The 17870-nt window shown below is 43.7% G+C and overlaps 1 protein-coding gene across 1 annotated transcript in view; it reads right to left on the minus strand.

Annotated features, from left to right (window-relative positions):
- AK7 (adenylate kinase 7) overlaps positions 1 to 17870 on the minus strand; it is a 76923-nt gene that overhangs the window by 40563 nt on the left and 18490 nt on the right. Inside the window, exons 4-6 of the mRNA XM_049899253.1 lie at positions 16791 to 16885; positions 12902 to 13012; positions 6966 to 7046 (exon numbers count right to left, since the gene is read on the minus strand). Coding sequence (XP_049755210.1) covers positions 6966 to 7046; positions 12902 to 13012; positions 16791 to 16885 — 287 coding nt within the window. The remainder of the gene's footprint in view (positions 1 to 6965; positions 7047 to 12901; positions 13013 to 16790; positions 16886 to 17870) is intronic.

The following is a 17870-nucleotide window of genomic DNA, read 5'->3' on the forward strand; positions in this document are numbered from 1 at the left end:
TGGATCCAAGTTAAACGAAATCCTTGAAAACTTCAATCTTTTCTCCATTTATCATGATGTTGCTCATTGGTCCAGTTGTGAGAATTTTTGTTTTCTTTGTGTTGAGGTGTAATCCATACTGAAGGCTGTAGTCTTTGATCTTCATCAGTAAGTGCTTCAAGTTCTCTTTGCTTTCAGCAAGCAAGGTTGTGTCATCTGCACATAGCAGGTTGTTAGTGAGTCTTCCTTCAATCCAGATGTCCCATTCTTCCTTATATAGTTCAGCTTCCTGGATTATTTGCTTAGCATACAGATTGAATAGGTATGGTGAAAGGATACAACCCTGACACACACCCTTCCTGACTTTAAACCACACAATTTCCCCTTGTCCTCTTCCAAGGACTGCCTCTTGGTCTATGTACAGGTTCCTCATGAGCACAATTAAATGTTCTGAAATTCCCACTCTTCACAATGTTATCCATAAGTTGTTATGACCCACACAGTCAAATGCCTTTGCACAGACAATAAAACACAGGTAAACATTTTTCTGGTATTCTCTGCTTTCAGCCAGGATTCATCTGACATCAGCAATGATATCCCTGGTTCCACATCTTCTTCTGAATCCGGCTGGAATTTCTGGCAGTTTCCTGTCAATGTACTGCTGCAGCCACTTTTGAATGATCTTCAGCAAAATTTTACTTGCATGTGATATGATACTGTTCGATAATTTCCGCATTCAATTGTATCACCTTCCTTGGAGTGGGCACAAATACGGATCTCTTTCAGTCGTTTGGCTAGGTACCTGTCTTCCAAATTTCTTGGCATAGAAGAGTGAGCACCTCCAATGCTGCATCCGTTTGTTGAAACATCTTAATTGGTATTCTGACAATTCCTGGAGCCTTGTTTTTCACCAATGCCTTCAATGCAGCTTGGACTTTTTCCTTCAATACCATTGGTTCTTGTTATATGGTACCTCCTGAAATATTTGAAATTCTTTTAGTACAGTGACTCTGTATATTCCTTCCATCTTCTTTTGAGGCTTCCTGTGTTTCTGAATATTTTGCCCATAGAATCCTTCAATATTGTAACTCGAGCCCTGAATTTTTTCTTCAGTTCTTTCAGCTTGAGAAATGCCTAGTGTGTTCTTCCCTTTTGGTCTTTTATCTCCAGTTCTTTGCTCATTTCATTATAATACTTTACTTTTTCTTCTGGAGCTGCCCTTTGAAATCTTCTGTTCAATTCTTTTACTTCATCATTTCTTCCATTCGCTTTAGCTACTCTATGTTCAAGAACAAGTTTCAGATTCTCTTCTAACATGCATTTTGGTCTTTTCTTTCTTTCCTGTATTTTTAATCCCTTTTGCATTCTTCATGTATGATGTCCTTGATGTCATCCCACAACTCATCTGGTCCTCAGTCAAATCTATTTCTGAGATGGTCTCTAAATTCAGGTGGGATATATTCAAGGTCATACTTTGGCTCTTGTGGTCTTGTCTTTCCTTCAGCTTCAGCTTGAACTTGTATATGAGCAACTGATGGTCTGTTTTGCAGTCGGCCTCTGGCCTTGTTCTGAGTGATGATATTGAGCTTCTCCATTGTGTCCTTCCACAAAAGTTGTTGATTTGATTCCTGTATATTCCATTTGGTGAGGTCCACGTGTATAGTCATTATTTATGTTGTTGAAAAAAGGTATTGCCAATGAATAAATCATTGATCTTGAAAAATTCTATCATGCAATCTCCAGTGTCATTTCTATCACCAAGGCCATATTTTTCAACTACCAATCTTTCTTCTTTGCTTCCAACTTTCACATTCCAATCACCAATTATTATCAATGCATCTTGCTTGCATGTTGGATCAATTTCAGACTGCAGAAGTTGGTAAAAATCTTCCATTTTCTCTTCTTTGGCATTAATGGTTGGTGCATAAATGTGAATAATATTAGTATTAACTGGTCTTCCTTGTAGGCATATGGATATTATGCTATCACTGACAGCGTTGTACTTCAGGATACATCTTGAAGTGTTCTTTTTGACAATGAATATGACACCGTTCTTCTTAAATGTGTCATCCCCAGCATAGTAGACCATATGATTGTCTGATTCAAAATGGCCAATAGGAGAGGTAGGCTAGAGACCTAAGTCTGAGAGTCATTGGCACTCAGTGGGAATGAACAAACCAACCCAAGGAAAGGCTGTAGAGGGAGAAGACAAGAGGGCCTAGTACAAAGGTCTGAGAATGCCAACATTCAGTGGTTGAGTAGGTGAGAAGTAGCTGAGAACAGGCAGTGAAAATGTTTTCTTTAGCTTATCCTTCTCAGCTGTCATCTCTCTCATATCGAAACAAAAACAAACCAAAAAAACCCAACCAACCCTCTCTTTTTAAAAAAAATTATTTATTGTGTTTAAGTGAAAGTTTACAAATCAAGTCAGTCTCTCATACAAAAACTTGTACACACCTTGCTATGTACTCCTAGCTGCTCTCCCCTTAATGAGACAGCACACTCCTCCTCTCTATCCTATATTCCCTGTGTGCATTCAACCGGCTCCTGTCCCGCTCTGCCTTCTCATCTCACCTCCAGCCAGGAGCTGCCCACATAGCCTCATGTGTCTGCTTGAGCCAAGAAGCTCACCCCTCACCAGTATCATTTTCTGTCTTATAGTCCAGCCCAATCCCTGTGTGAAGAATTGGCTTTGGGAATGGTTCCAGTCTTGGGCTTACAGAGGGTCCAGGGACCATGACCTCCGGGGTTCCTCTAGTCTCAGTCAGACCATTAAGTCTGTTCTTTTTATGAGAATTTGAGGTCTGCATTCCACTGTTCTTCTGCTCCATCACGGATTCTCTGTTGTGTTCCCTGTCAGGGTAGTCATCAGTGGTAGACGGGCACCATCTAGTTCTTCCGGTCTCAGGCTGATAGAGTCTCTGGTCTTTGTGGCCCTTTCTGCCTCTTGGGTTCATATTTACTTTGTGTCTTTGGTGTTCTTCATTCTCTTTTGCTCCAGGTGGCAACCAACCCTCTTTTGACTACACGTTTTCTTCTAACTCCTGCCTTCTTTTTCTGCCCCCCTTTAGGGTAAAATTCTTAAAAAGACTGCTCTATTCTCACCATCTTCCATTCCTTTCCTCTTGTTCCTTCTGGAACTTAATTATATCAAGCTTTCATCATACAACTCCAAAAAGTCTAGTGGTCATTTCTCAGTTCTCATTTTATTTGACTATCATGCTTGGCAGAGTACAGGGTCAGTGGAAAAGAGGAAAACCCTCAACGAGGTGGATTGACACAGCGGCTGCAATGATGAGCTCAAGCATAACAACGATTGTAAGGATGGCTCAGGACTGGGCAGCATTTCGTTCTGTTGTGCATAGGGTCGCTATGAGTCGGAACCGACTCAACGGCACCTAACAACAACAACATCCATGGTATGTGACATAGTTGGTCACTTTCTCTTTTTTAGAAACACCTTCTTTCACTTGGCTTTTGAGACACTACCCCCTAATTTCCTCCCTAACCTCACTGGATACCCCTTCTCAGCCTTATTTCCTGATTCCCTCCCTGTAACTTCAAACTACTGGAGTGTTCCAAGGCTCAATTACCAGATGTCTTTTCCTTTCCATACTTCTCTAGGTGATGCCATCACTCCCATGGCTTTAATACCATCCATATACTGAGGGCTTTCAAAACAACATCTTTAGGCTTGGCCCTCTACCCTCGCCATGATCTCCAAACTCATATGTCCAACTATCTGCTCAGTATCTACACTTGGATTCCAGTCATCTCAACTTAAACTTAACATGCCCAAAACTAAGTTGCTATCTTCCCATTGCATAACACCCCTGACCTGCTCCATTTCCAGTCTTCTCCATCTCAATAAATGGCAATTCCGTATTTCTAACTGCTTAGGTTCATGTCTACTTTCTTCCTTTCATCCTTACATCCAAGCTTTGAACAAATTCTATTGACTACTTTTCAAAATGTGGTGTTGGTGAAGAATATTGCATACACTATGGACTTCTAGTCCCCAAGCGTCTGTAAGTTTGTCATACTGTGGGGGCTTGTGTGTTGTTGTGATCCTGGAAGCTGTGCCACCAATATTCAAATACCAGCAGGGTCACCTATGACAGACAGGTTTCAGGTGAGCTTCCAGACTAAGACAGAGGAGGAAGGACCTGGCAGTCTACTTCTGAAAAGAATTAGCCAGTGAAAACCTTATGAATAGCAGCAGAACATTGTTTGCTATAGTGCCAAAAGCTGAGCCCCTGAGGTTGGAGGGCACTCTAAAGACATCTGGGGAAGAGCTTCCTCCTCAAAGCAAAGTCGACCTTAATGACGTGAATGGAGTTAAGCTTTTGGGACCTTCACTTGCTGACAAAGCAAGACTCAAAATGAGAAGAAACAGCTGCAAACATCCACTAATAATCAGAACATGGAATGTTTGAAGTATGAATCTAGGAAAATTGGAAACTGTCCACATTTATGCCTATTCCAAAGAAAGATGATCCAACTGAATGCAGATATTATCGAGCGATATCATTAACATCACACGCAAGCAAAATCATGCTGAAGATCATTCGAAAATGGCTGCAGCAGTATATTGACAGGGAACTGCCAGAACTCCAAGACAGATTCAGAAGAGGATGTGGAACCAGGAATATCATTGCTGATGTCTGATGGATCCTGGCTGAAAGAGAATACCAGAAAGTTGTTTACCTGTGTTTTATTGACTATGCTAAGGCATTTGACTGTGTGGATCATAAGAAATTATGAATAACATTTTAGAGAATGGGAATTTCGGAACACTTAATTGTACTTTTGAGGAGTCTGTACATGGATCAAGAGGCAGTTGTTCGAACAGAACGAGGGGATACTGCATGGTTTAAAGTCAGGGAAGGTGTGCTTCAGGGTTATATCCTTTCACCATATTATCCAATCTGTATGCTGAGCAAATAATCTAAGAAGCTGGACTACACGAAGAAGAATAGGGCATCAGGATTGGAGGAAGACTCATTAACAGCTTGAGTTATACAAATGACACAACCTTGCTTGCTGAAAGTGAAGAGGACTTGAAGCACTTACTGATGAAGATCAAAGACCACACCCTTGAGTATGGCTTATGCCTCGATATAAAGAAAACAAAAATCCTCACAACTGGACCAATGAGCAACATCATGAAAAACAGAGAAAAGGTTGAGGTTGTCAAGGATTTCATTTTACTTGGATCCAGAATCAATGCCCGTGGAAGCAGGAGTCAAGAAATCAAAAGACACATTGCACTGGGTAAATCTGCTGCAAAAGACCTCTTTAAAGTGTTGAAAAGCAAAGATGTCACCTTGAGGAATAAAGTGTGCCTCAGCCAAGCCATGGTGTTTTCAATTGCCTCATATGCATGCAAAAGCTAGACAGTGAATAAGGAAGACCAGTGAAGAACTGACACCTTTGAACTGAGGTGCTGGCAAAGAATACTGACTATACTAGTGACTGCCAAAAGAACAAACAAATCAGTCTCAGAAGAAGTACAGCCAGAATGCTCCTTAGAAGCAAGGATGGCAAGAATATGTCTCACATACTTCGGACATGTTATCAGGAGGGATCAGTCCCAGGAGAAGGACATCACGCTTGTAAAGTAGCGGGTCAGCGAAAAAGAGGAAGACCCTCAACGAGATGGATTGACGCAGTGGCTGCAACAATGGGCTCAAGCATAGCAACAAGTGTGAGGATGGTGCAAGACCAGGCAGTGTTTCGTTCTGTTGTGTGTAGGGTCGCTATGAGTTGGAACTGACTCGACAGCACCTAACAGCAACAACATGGACTTCCGGAGGAGCAAACAAATTAGTCTTGGAGGAAGTAGAGCCAAAATGCTCCTTAGAAGTGAGGATGGTGAAACTTTTTCTCACTTACTTTGGACATGTCATCAGAAGGGACCAATCGCTGGAGAAGGACATCATGCTTGGTAATGTACAAGGTCAGTGAAAAAGAGGGGGATCCTAAACGAGATGGACTGATACAGTGGCTGCAACACTGGGCTCAAACATAGCCACGATTGTGAGGATGGTGCAGGACTGGGCAACATTTTCTTCTGTCATACATGAGGTTGTTATGAGTCAGAGCCGACTTGATAGCACCTAACAACAACGATACATGCAAAATGCAAACAAGTTTTGCTATCTCCATCATTTCTATCCAGGTCCTAGGCACTACCCTCTTCACTAGTCTCCTTCTGCTGCCTTTGCCCCACTACGATACACGAGGAGAATAATCCTTTTAAAACTTAGGGCAGATGATGTTACTCCTGTGCTCAAAGTTGTCTACTGGTTTCCCAGCTCACTCAGCATAATAGCTGAAGTCCTCACAGTGGGCTACACGTTTCTGCCTCAGTTCTTTGCCCTTGTGGTTCCCACTCTCTGGGATGCTCTTTCCCCAGAAAGCTGCTTAGCTCGCTTTGTGACTCCCTTTTGCTATCTGCTCAAATGTCACATCATTAGAAAGACCTTCCTCGACAATCCTATATAAGATATAACCTCCCAACTCCATCCCTGGCTCTCTCTTCCTACCTTTCCCTGATTTTTTTTTTCCCATAGCATTTGTCAACCTCTGAAATATTCCACGTTTATTGGTTTATTATCTATCTATCCTCTTCTCCATCCCACTGGAATGTAAGCTCCGTAAGGGCAGGAAGTGTATTTTATTCTGTCCCCAATACCTACACAGTTCCTACACATGGTCAATATTCCTCTTCATTATTATGAGACTGGAGAACACAGGTTGACCTACACATGGTCAATATTCCTCTTCATTATTATGAGACTGGAGAACACAGGTTGTCAATAACGGGCAAGAAGTAGTTATGGCCTACTTCCATATCCTTTTCCTGTTTTGCTCTTATACTGCCCTAGCCACATCTGGAAGCAATCAGGAACACCTTCAAATTATACGGTCTTACTGTAAGAAGCTTTAAAAAAAAAACTGGCACAGTCATTAGGAAGCCATACCTTAAAAAAAGTGTGTAAGATGCCTCCTTCCATCCCATACTGAAGTCCAGCAGCAACTACGTAAGTCACAAATTTTCTGGGCTATCAAATAAAACACAGAAAAAAGCTAAATATTTTCTTAATTGTGTTGAGCCAGATGATTTTTAGTGGCTAAAAAAAGAGCACTTTAGGAACTTTCATCAGCTCTCTCAGGCTACTAAAGGATAGAAATAGTGTCCCCAAAGTGGGGGAAGCACTACCAGCCACACGATGAAGGAGTGCCTCTGACCTCTATTAAGATTTAACAGGGCTCCTAATTCAGCCAAATCCAGGGTTTATTGCTTGTGAAAACTTTATACCTGTCAGCACTATACTGGGCACAGAGCGGGAAAGGGAGAGATCAAATAGGCCCTTCCTGAAGACCTTTAATTATCTCGCAGGGGAGGCTGACACATATATAACCAAGCAGTGGGCAATGGGCCTTAATATTAGGATTTGATTGACATGGAGTATCCACTTCACCCCAGAAGGATAGTTTAGCAACTGGGATAATTTTCCTCAATAGTTAACCATTTTTAAAAGTCATCATAGTACCGTGAGCTACACTGTTGGGAAAGAGGGATTCTGGGATGGCGAAAAGCTTGAGGTAGAGATAATACACGGGGATACCTGGGCACTGACTCTTTCCTTTCATGCTCTCCTCCTCACACCCCAGTAACCATGCGGCCTTTTGTTGTTAGGTGCTGTTGAGTCGGTTCTGACTCATAGCGACCCTATGTACCACAGCATGAAACACCACCTGGCTGATATTTAATTCAGAAATCCAGAGAGTTTAGCATAATCCCTGGTGTGCAATGACCACCGGAAGATTTGTTTAGGTTCAGCTAAACATTTGACTCAAAAGACTGCCGTGGTCTGCACCACTTCAGATCATGTATTTTTTAATCTTTGGCCAATTAAATTGGTTACTTAATATTACCTGAGAGAGAGTAATTTGTGAGAGTATGTGTGCGTCACTGGTCTCTTCTTGTCAACTCATCACTCAGTTAAAGCACTGTAGGTGTCAGAAATGAGATTATCAATAAAAATCCCCTACTACCAGGATGGGAACCCTGGTAGCATAGTGGTTAAGTACTACGGCTGCCAACCAAAGGGTCGGCAGTTAGAATCGGCCAGGCAATCCTTGGAAACTGTGCGGCAGTTCTACTCTGTGCTATAGGGTCACTATGAGTTGGAATCGACTCGATGGCACTGGCTTTGTTTTTTTACCACCATGATGGGAAACCCTGGTTGTAATGGTAAGAGTTACGGCTGCTAACCTAAAGGCCAGCAGTTTGAATTCACCAGGCGCTCCTTGGAAGCCCTACGGGGCAGTTCTACTCTGTCCTATAGGATTGCTATGAGTCACAATCGACCCGACAGCAATGGATTTGGTCTTGGTTTTCACCATCATGGTTTGAGTCCCTGCGTGGTGTAACCAGCGGGCCAGTGGATAAGCTAAGCCAAGGGCAAGGTCACCTGGTTCCCTGGCTTTTCCTAAGTATGCTAGGTAAAACAGAAGTGACAATAGAAGATTCCCAAAAGGATTTACAAAGCTTATTAGCTTGAGGTAGTCCTGCGAACTCTCTCAAACCTCAGCCAGATGGACATGGAGTGACTTTCCAGGCAGAAATTAGGTAACTGCTGAAGTTTTAGATGTGGCAGGGTGGGAGAGTGGAGCTGAGAAATGGGGGCGGGGGTGTTTAAAAAACAAGGGAAAAGATTTTAAATGTGTGTGTGGGGGGCAATAAAGTAAAGAAATACCCTGTGTGGTGGTTAATGCTGTGTGTCAGCTTAGCTAGAACGTGATTCTCAGTGGTTTAGCAGACAGGGGACTAGGTGCCCTTCCATAGTGTAATTGCCTTCCATTTTGTGATCTGATGTGAGCAGCCAATCAGTTGGAAGGGGAATTTCCTTGGGGCTGTGGCCTGCCTCCAGTGTACAAAGAGATGTTCTGGCAAACCTCCTTCTCTCCCTCGATCCTGCACTCTTCTCGCTTGACCTTCGGTTCTTGGGACGTAAGCCTACAGAAGTCTCCAGCCTGCCATCAGACCTACAGGTTTGGGACTTGCCAGCCCCCACAAGTGGGTGAGCCATTTTCTTGAAGTAAATCTCTCTCTATATGTATTTATACGCTTCACTGGTTCTGCTCCTCTGGAGAACCCAGGCTAAAACGCTCTGTCTTCACTTACCTTCCCCAATAAAATAGTTAAGGAGGAAAATGGCTCCGTCCAAAGTTTTTAATTGTGACTAACTTTGTTTTAATATGTGCTGAACCTTTTTCCAGTGGATCGCTCTGGCTCGAGTCTGGACAAATGCGCTGGGAACTAATCAAGCTGAACTTGGGATTCAGACGTGGCCCATTTTCCTTAAGTGGGAACACACAAGGTTTTGTTCAGCCCAGGATGGCTTAAAGGGGGTGTCCTGGCTGTTCTTGCCCCGGAGTGGCAGACCTGAGAGTGGGACGGCATGGAGTGCCGTGCCCCCGGGGAAATAACTATTCTGAGCAGTGAACTTCCTGCTACGTGGGATCGACACAGACAATTAAAAATAAAATAAGTGGCATCAGCCCAGACCAGGCCCAAGGAAGAAGGCCAAAATCTGGTTTAAAAGCCAAACCTGTTGCCGTCGAGTCGATTCTGACCCATAGCGACCCCACAGGCCATAGTAGAACTACCCTATAGGGTTTCCAAGGAGTGACAACGAGTTGGAATCAACTTGACAGCAACGGTTTTTTTTTTTTTTTTTTTTTTTCCGGAGCCAAAAGTAGAGAACTGAAAACAAGAGTGGTAAGTGACAGAGCTGACAGTGAGGCAGCCCTGGGAAATGCTGGCCTCTTACTGTATTTTTTACGCAAATAACGCGCACGCTGTTTTTGCCAGCTGTCCAACCCCCTCGTGCATTGTTTTCCCTGGCACTTTGTGCATTACATGTCTGTACGCATGTGTGGCACCCACACATCCGTTATTTAGGTGGGTGTGTCATTTGCAAAAAATACAGTAATCTAGGAGCGTGGGTTTTAAACCCATCTGGGCAGAGGAGACAAAGCCTTTGGCCTGGTATTGTGTGGAGTCGGAACCGTCCTAAAGAAGGGGACCTTGAAAGGTTAAACCCACAATAAGAGGACAAACGAGAAAAAAATCCACACTGTGAGCTCTTAGCTGCAGTGCCTGGTACATACTAAGATCTAACAACTATTTGTTAAATGAATAGACTCTTATTTCCAAGGTTCCATCTACATGATGGAAAACACTGGGTTACAAAGGAGCCATTGTAATGATCACATTGACCAGATCAACGCTGTCTGCTTAATCTTAACTGTCCAAAAAAGACAGATTATGAAAACTGGGGGTGGGGAGGGAGAAGAAATTTTAAAATGAAAATTTGATTGTATCACTTAGAGTACAGGACAGATGTAATTAATGTCTTTCTAATAAAACAGATATTATGATACCATTTCTCCATTTTAGACCATCATTCACTCATGTTACTTTTATTTGTGACCAACGTTTTCACCCTATGAATTAGACATAAACGATGGACAAATCAGGATTTTTCTATTTTGGGCAATATTCAAAATTCAGTGAAATAGAAATTGGAGCCGAGATCATGTCTAGTCCCTTTATTTTATTTATTTAGTTTAATCCCAAAATTTTAATGGCTTGGCTAAAGTCATAAGTTAACGGGTGTGCAAAGGGGCTGCTGTCACACACACCCAGGCCGTTCTGACTCAGCCTACGGGGTTTCCTAGGCCAGGTCTTTTCTCCCTCAGAGCGGCTGCCGAGTTTGAACCGCCGACCTTTCAGTTAGTAGCCGAATGCTTCATCATTGCACCACCAGGGCTCCTTAAACGAAAGGGCTAGAATTCCTAATTCTAACAGTGTGTTTTTAATACTCACAGTGTTTGTACTGTCAAAGCCTTTTATGTAGAACGGGGACTATCTGGGGACATTCCAAGTTCCTACTGTAATATCCTCTGAGACCACTAGGTGTCACCTTAGAACTACTATTTCATGTCACTTCCTGCCGGTCTTCTGCTAATGGGAAAAAGGTAATGGGAACCTCCAGAGAATGAAGGGAGACAGTCCCTCCTGGAACCAGCAATGCTGCCGACAACCAGGATCTGCCTTTGCAAATAGGACACAGCAATGACTGTGAGGATGGCGCAGGACCGCGCGGTGTTTCGTTCTGTTGTGCGTTGTGTCACCGTGAATCAGAACCCACTCACTGGCACCCGACAACAGAGCCCTATGAGGCGGGCGGCCTGTTGTAGATAGGCTGAGCCCGCTGTTGGCCCACAATGGCTAGCTCCTCTCCAAAGCTGGGACCTTGAGTCAGTTTCTCTGCTTCGACTAAGAACCCAAAAATTCTCATGAATTTCTGAGAATATAAGACACTCTCATCTCTGATTTTAAATCAGCATAGTTCATCAAGATCCTTTGAAATGTTTAGTGGTTTGACAAAAACAAAATACCGTGAAGAAAAAGATGACTGCGCAGTCCTTGGCTCCCGCTGTTCTGCTGCCCAGAATTCTCTTTTCTATCGGGGGAGTCGCCCACCCTTAAAAACGAAGCTGGCGGGCCGGTTCTGCCGTGGATTCACTGAGCAGAATGTTACCGAGGGCCAGCTGTGTGCCTAGGGCCCTCCGTGTTCTGCTCGGACCCTCCCCTCCCTTTCCTCTGGGCTCCCGAGACCGTCTGTTCACGTTGTTATTAAAGGGCTCACTATGGAGTCCCTGGGTGGTGCAAAGAGTAAAAAACATGCTGGACTATGAGGCAAAAGGTTGGTGGTTCAAACCACCCAGAGGCTCCTCAGAAGACAGGCCTGGCGATCTGCTTCCGACAGGTCATTGCCTCGAAAACCCTACGGAGCAGTTCTACCCTGCACACATAGGGTCATCATGAGTCAGAGCCCATGCGACCACAGCAAACAGCTATAGGTGCTGATCGCATGTCTGCCCGCCCACCAGGACGGGGTCTTCTTTGGGGGTGGGGGTGATATCTGATTCACTTAAAACATCTCCATGCAACTCTCTCTCGATATGGTAATGTGTAACTTGCAACGTTTTCCGACTTTCAAAGCAGGCTTTGTGAAGATACAAACAGCAGCGGATGAGTCTCAGTGTTGTGCTCCCTCTAACTAACCAAACCAAACCAAACCCAGTGCCATCGAGTTGAAACCCTGGTGGCGTAGTGGTTAAGTGCTGCGGCTGCCAATCTACCAGGCGCTTCTTGGAAACTCTATGGGGCAGTTCTACTCTGTCCTATAGGGTCGCTATGAGTCCCTATAACTAGCTCTGCTTTTATAGGGGGAAATAATTGACAAAATTAAAGGACAGATATTTAAGATGTATTTATAGCTTATTAAAACTCTTTCAAATCATTTAAGGTATTTCTGCTTACGTCCTAACGGAAACAGGAAAAATCATTGTTGCAACCACGGGGCTCTCGGCTCACTGGGCCGGACCAGCCACGGGCAAGGACCTCAGCATGTGCCTCTCGGCCAGAGCCTGATGCTCAGAGCTGGGGGGCGGCGCTGTGGGGAAGCTCAACAGAGAGGTGTCTGAACAGCTGAGACCATGCCTGTGAAAAACAGGCCCGGCCGTGTAGGTTGTTGCTGTGTGTCTTCCAGGCGATTGACTCATCACAGCCCTAAATGACACAGCAGAACTGGTCCATAGGGTTTCCGAGGCTGTAATCTTTAGCCACGGGTGGGATCGCACTGTCGACCTTCAGGTTAGCAGCCGAGCAATTAACAACTGCACCACCAGGGCTCCTTCCATCCAGGTAGCCCTCAAGAAAAAAATGAAACTGTTACTTTGCCCAGAGCTGAGCAAAGTAAACGAGGAGAAAGAGCCATCACACGCCACCTGAGAAAGGACTTTCCTTCCCCTAAAAGTTCCACTAGTCCAGACTTACGTTTTTACCAAATTTGAGGACCATTTTTTCAGCATTTATGTGATCCAGAAAATTAGGATGGTGCTTTCTCCTCCGATAATCCTCTTCAGTAAATGGAATCTCATTGTCATCCTGTTAAAGAGAAAAGGCCAGAGATGTGGTACCTTAGTCAGCTAGGTACCTACGACGTCTAAGCGCAAAGACCCTGGGCAGCTATGTTCCTTTAAGTGCAAATAAAGCTTAAAAGCTACTGCTTATTTTAAAAGTCATTTTATTTTCTTGAGAATGCTTTAGCTAGCCACGTTTTATAATTCAAACTTAATCTAAACAAAATTAAAATTTTAAATATCTTTTTTTATCTTGTATTTTATTTGCCAGGTTGTCACTGTAATTCCTTAAGGCATAAAACAAACCATTTCTTTCTGTGTGTGTGTTTGTATGGTAAACAGACAGGTAACAAAACCTTTGCCATTTCACCAACCTTCACATGCACGGTTCAGTGACATTAATTATGCTCATAATATTATTTAACCACCACCATTAGCCATTCCCAGCTTTTTCCATTACCCTTAACCATTTCTTAATAGTTCTTGCAATGTATGTGGCTCCATTTTTTAATTTAAAGTTTGTTTCTTCCCCTCTTTTCCACACGGGCCCTTCATTAAAAACCCATTGTCATCTAGTCAATTCTGACAGCGATCTGACAGGACAGAGCAGATATGCTCCCTAGGGTTTCCAAGGCTGTTATCTTTACGGGAATTCCAGAACACTGAACTCTGCTCAGGAGGAACCTGTACATAGACCAAGAGGCATCGTTCGAACAGAACAAGGAGATACTGTGTGGTTTAAAGTCAGGAAAGGTACGCGTCAGGGTTGTATCCTTTTCACCATTTTTATTCAATCCGTATGCTGAGCAAATAATCCGAGGAGCTGGACTATATGAAGAAGAATGGGGCATCAGAATTGGAGGAAGACTCATTAACGACCTGTGATATGCAGATGACACGACCTTGCTTGCTGAAAGTGAAGAGGACTTGAAGCACTTACCTGATGAAGATCAAAGACCACAGCCGTCGGCATGGATTGCACCTCAACATAAAGAAAACAAAAATCCTCACAAGTGGACCAATGAGCACCATCATGATAAATGAAGAAAAGATTGAAGTTGTCAAAGATTTCATTTTACTTGGATCCACAATCAACAGCCATGGAAGCAGCAGTCAAGACATCAAACAACACATCGCATTGGGCAAATGTGCTGCAAAAGACCTCTTTACAGTATTAAAAAGCAAAGATGTCACCTTGAAGACCGAGGTGTGCCTGACCCAAGCCACGGTGTTTGCAATCACCTCATATGCCCGTTAAAGCTGGACAATGAATAAGGAAGACCGAAGAAGAGTTGACACATTTGAGTTGTGGTGTTGGCGAAGAACATTCAATATACCACAGACTGCAAAACAATGAACAAATCTGTCTTGGAAGAAATACAGCCAGAGTGCTCCTCAGAAGTGAGGATGACAAGCCTTTATCTCACATATCTTCGGATATGTTATCAGAAAGGATCAGTCCCTAGAGAGGGACTTCATACTTGGTAAAGTGGAGGGTCAGCAAGAAAAAAGAAGATCCTTAATGAGAAGGACTGAGAGTGGCTGCAACATGGGCTCAAGGATAACAACATGAGGATGGTGCAGGACCAGGCAGTGTTTCATTTGGTTGTATGTAGGTCGCTGGGAGTCAACGGCACCTAATGACAACAACAGCAATCTTTATGGGAGCAGACTGCCTCGTGTTTGTCTTGCAGAGCGGCTGGTAGGTTCGAACTGCCAACCTTTCAGTTAGCGGCCAAGCACTTAACCACTGTGCCACCAGGGCTCCCTGTCCCTCCACTACCACCAAACTCATGTCAATGAGAACATTCCATGCGCACGTTTCTGTCTCGGCTTTAAAGACAAGATGAAACCTCAGTTTACCCTAGAGTTCAGGGATGAAAAAAATTCCCTGACACAATCCACTGAGCTGATGTTCGGTCTCCCCACAAGCCCCCCCCCCCCCCGCCCCTATGCAGTCCTGTGGAAGGTCCAGCCGAAACACCTGAATTAGAACGCTGGAATGAGGACTGAGAGCAAATGGAGGCCAGCCTGTCTCTGGGCAGCCACACTGTAGCTACAGATGTAAACGAACCAGAGCTGCAGGTTCTGAGTCATCTTCTTCCCTGGTCGGGGGAGAGACCTGGTTGCATGTTACGCACTATCAGTCACTGGGCTGTGTCCTTTTGTCCTCAAATGTCACTCCTTCCAACCACAACAAATACACTTTAAACCCATACCTTTCGTGTAGGTTTTGGTTCCTGGCAACCATTTCCTTTTCTGATAAATGATGAGCTGGGGACCTTTTGCTGTTGTTGCTGTGTGCTGTCAAGTCGATTCCGACTCATAGCGACCCCATGTGACAGAGTAAAGCTGCCCCACAGGGCTTCCAAGGAGCGGCTGGTGGATTCAGTTCCGTCATGGATGACGGAAACATTCTCAACAACGACAAAAATAAAATAAATTATTTTAAAAAAAAAAACGAAATCCCTTTGGAGCACAGCTCTACTCTGATGCACATAGAGTCAACATGAGTTGGAGCTGACTCAGTGGCAGATGGTTACTGTCTATATGAAAACCATTTCCTTAGGACTAAGGATTAGGTATGTCGTTGTTAGGTGCCATTGAGTCAGTTCTGGCTCACAGCGACACTATGCACAACAGAACGAAACACTGCCCAGTCTTCTCCATCCTCGCAATCATTGTTAGGCTCGAGCCCATTGCTGCAGCTGCTGTGTCAATCCATCTCATTGAGGGTCTTCTGCTTTTTTGCTGACTCTCTACTTCACCAGCATAATGTCCTTCTCCAGGGACTGATCCCTCCTGATAACACGTCCAAAGTATGTGAGACAAAGTCTCACCATCCTTCCTTCTGAGGAGCTTTCTGGCTGTACTTCTGCCAAAACAGATTTGTTCGTTCTTTTGGCAGTCCATGGCATATTCAATATTCTTCTCCAACACCACAATTCAAAGGCATCAACTCTTCTTCAGTCTTCCTTATTCATTGTCCAGCCTTCATATGCAAGGATTAAAAACTCAAAGCTTTGCAAATATAACAAACTCTGGGGGAAAGAAAAGTATTGCATATGCACAAAGGCACAGGAACAGAGCAGCAAATATAAATTAGATATTAGTAAAGAAAATAAGCAACATTGGAAGGATGACTATAAATCTTTATTTTCTTGCAAATTAACAATGATACGGTCTATAGGAAAGCACCTACAAATAAATGTCACGACTCAGGCTCTGTACTGAGTTATCGTGTGGAAAAAGAATGCAGGTGTGATTCAGAGAAGCTAGGCTCTGAATATAATGTTTTGGGAACGCCATAACCACTGTGGAGCCCTGGGGGCGCAGTGGCTAAGAGCTCCGCTGTTCGAATGCACCAGCTGCTCCTTGGAAACCATATGGGGCAATTCTACTCTGTCCTGTAGGGTTGCTATGAGTCAGTATCAATTCGACAGCAATGAGTTTAGGTTTTTTTTTTTTTTTTAGTAACCACTGTATTTTGCTTATATTCCCCTTTTAATGTATGCACAAAAATGTAAATCTAAAAGAGTATATTTAAAATAAAAAAGCTAAGTTATAAGCAAGTGTTGTTAAAGTTTGATAAGAGGTATTTTTTTCTTTCTTGGTGGCATATAAAACAATGGATCCCCTGAGAATTGGTCCTTATGAGTCAATAAACTGTTGAGTGCTTATTATGGGATAAGGCTCAGGAGTGCTAGAATATACAACTCACCGTAGGAATTTCCTTCTGTGTACAGATTTCAAGGTATTAAGGGTGAAGCGTTCCACAAAGAAAAAGTTAACGCACTACTTACAGGATCCAGGGGTTTGGAACGTGCCCAAGTCATCACCGTGGATATTAAGATAAACACCTTCCGCTTTTCAAAATGGCTGATTTCTTCATTCAGGGCTGTAAGACCACAAAGCAGAGAGGTTATCTGGACACGTGCAGAGCTTGTTTTTGAAATCCTATGTCCCGTTAGTTATCAGGGGGGGCTATCCTTCTTCCTGGAGGAACTGACTGCCAGGCTGGTGTTACCTCAAAGACCCACTTGTCTTGCTCCCCTCATTGTTCTTCCAACGATCTCTCCAGCCTCCTGACCCATCTCGATACAGTACATGACCTTGGCCTACGGCCAGGGACGGATGACTCAACAAGCAAGGTACGCAGGCACTTGCTTGTACCTATCTGTAGCGCACAATTTCACCTGTTTCTCACTACATCAAAGATGTGGCAAAATCCTCGTGAAATTGTGCAATACAGGTTAGTAAGTGTCATGGATTGAATTGTGTCCCCCAACTTGGATAGGCCCTGATTCCCAGTATTGAATGATGGTCTACCATTTTGTCATCTGATGTGATTTCCCCATGTGTTATAAATCCTATCACTATCGTGTAATAAGATGGATTAGCGGCAGTTATGTTGATGAGATTACAAAATTAGATAGTGTCTTAAACCAATCTCTTGTGATATAAAAAAGAGAAGTAAGCAGAGAAACACAGGGACCTCATACCATCAAAAAGGCAGCGCCGGGAGCAGAGCGTTTCCTTTGGATCTGAGGTTTCTGCACTGAGAAGCTCCCAGACCAAGGGAAGACTGATGACAAGGGCCTTCCTCCAGAGCTAACAGAGAGAGAAAGCCTTCCCCTGGAGCCGGTGCCCTGAATGCGGATCACGGGACTGTGAGAGAATAACCTTCTTCTCTTTGTTAAAGCCATCCACTTGTGGTATTTCTGTTACAGCAGCACTAGATGACCAAGACAGCAAGCAAACACCGTCAAGCCCGTGCATACCTTGCATACTGGTTAATCCACCCCTGCCTACAGGTTTCACACACTTGGAGGGTGGGCGGTAGTAATAATGTTATAATCGTAAAAGCACAGTAAGTAGCCCTG

Source organism: Elephas maximus, chromosome 10 (assembly GCF_024166365.1).
Source record: "Elephas maximus indicus isolate mEleMax1 chromosome 10, mEleMax1 primary haplotype, whole genome shotgun sequence".
NCBI classification, from domain to species: Eukaryota; Metazoa; Chordata; class Mammalia; order Proboscidea; family Elephantidae; genus Elephas; species Elephas maximus.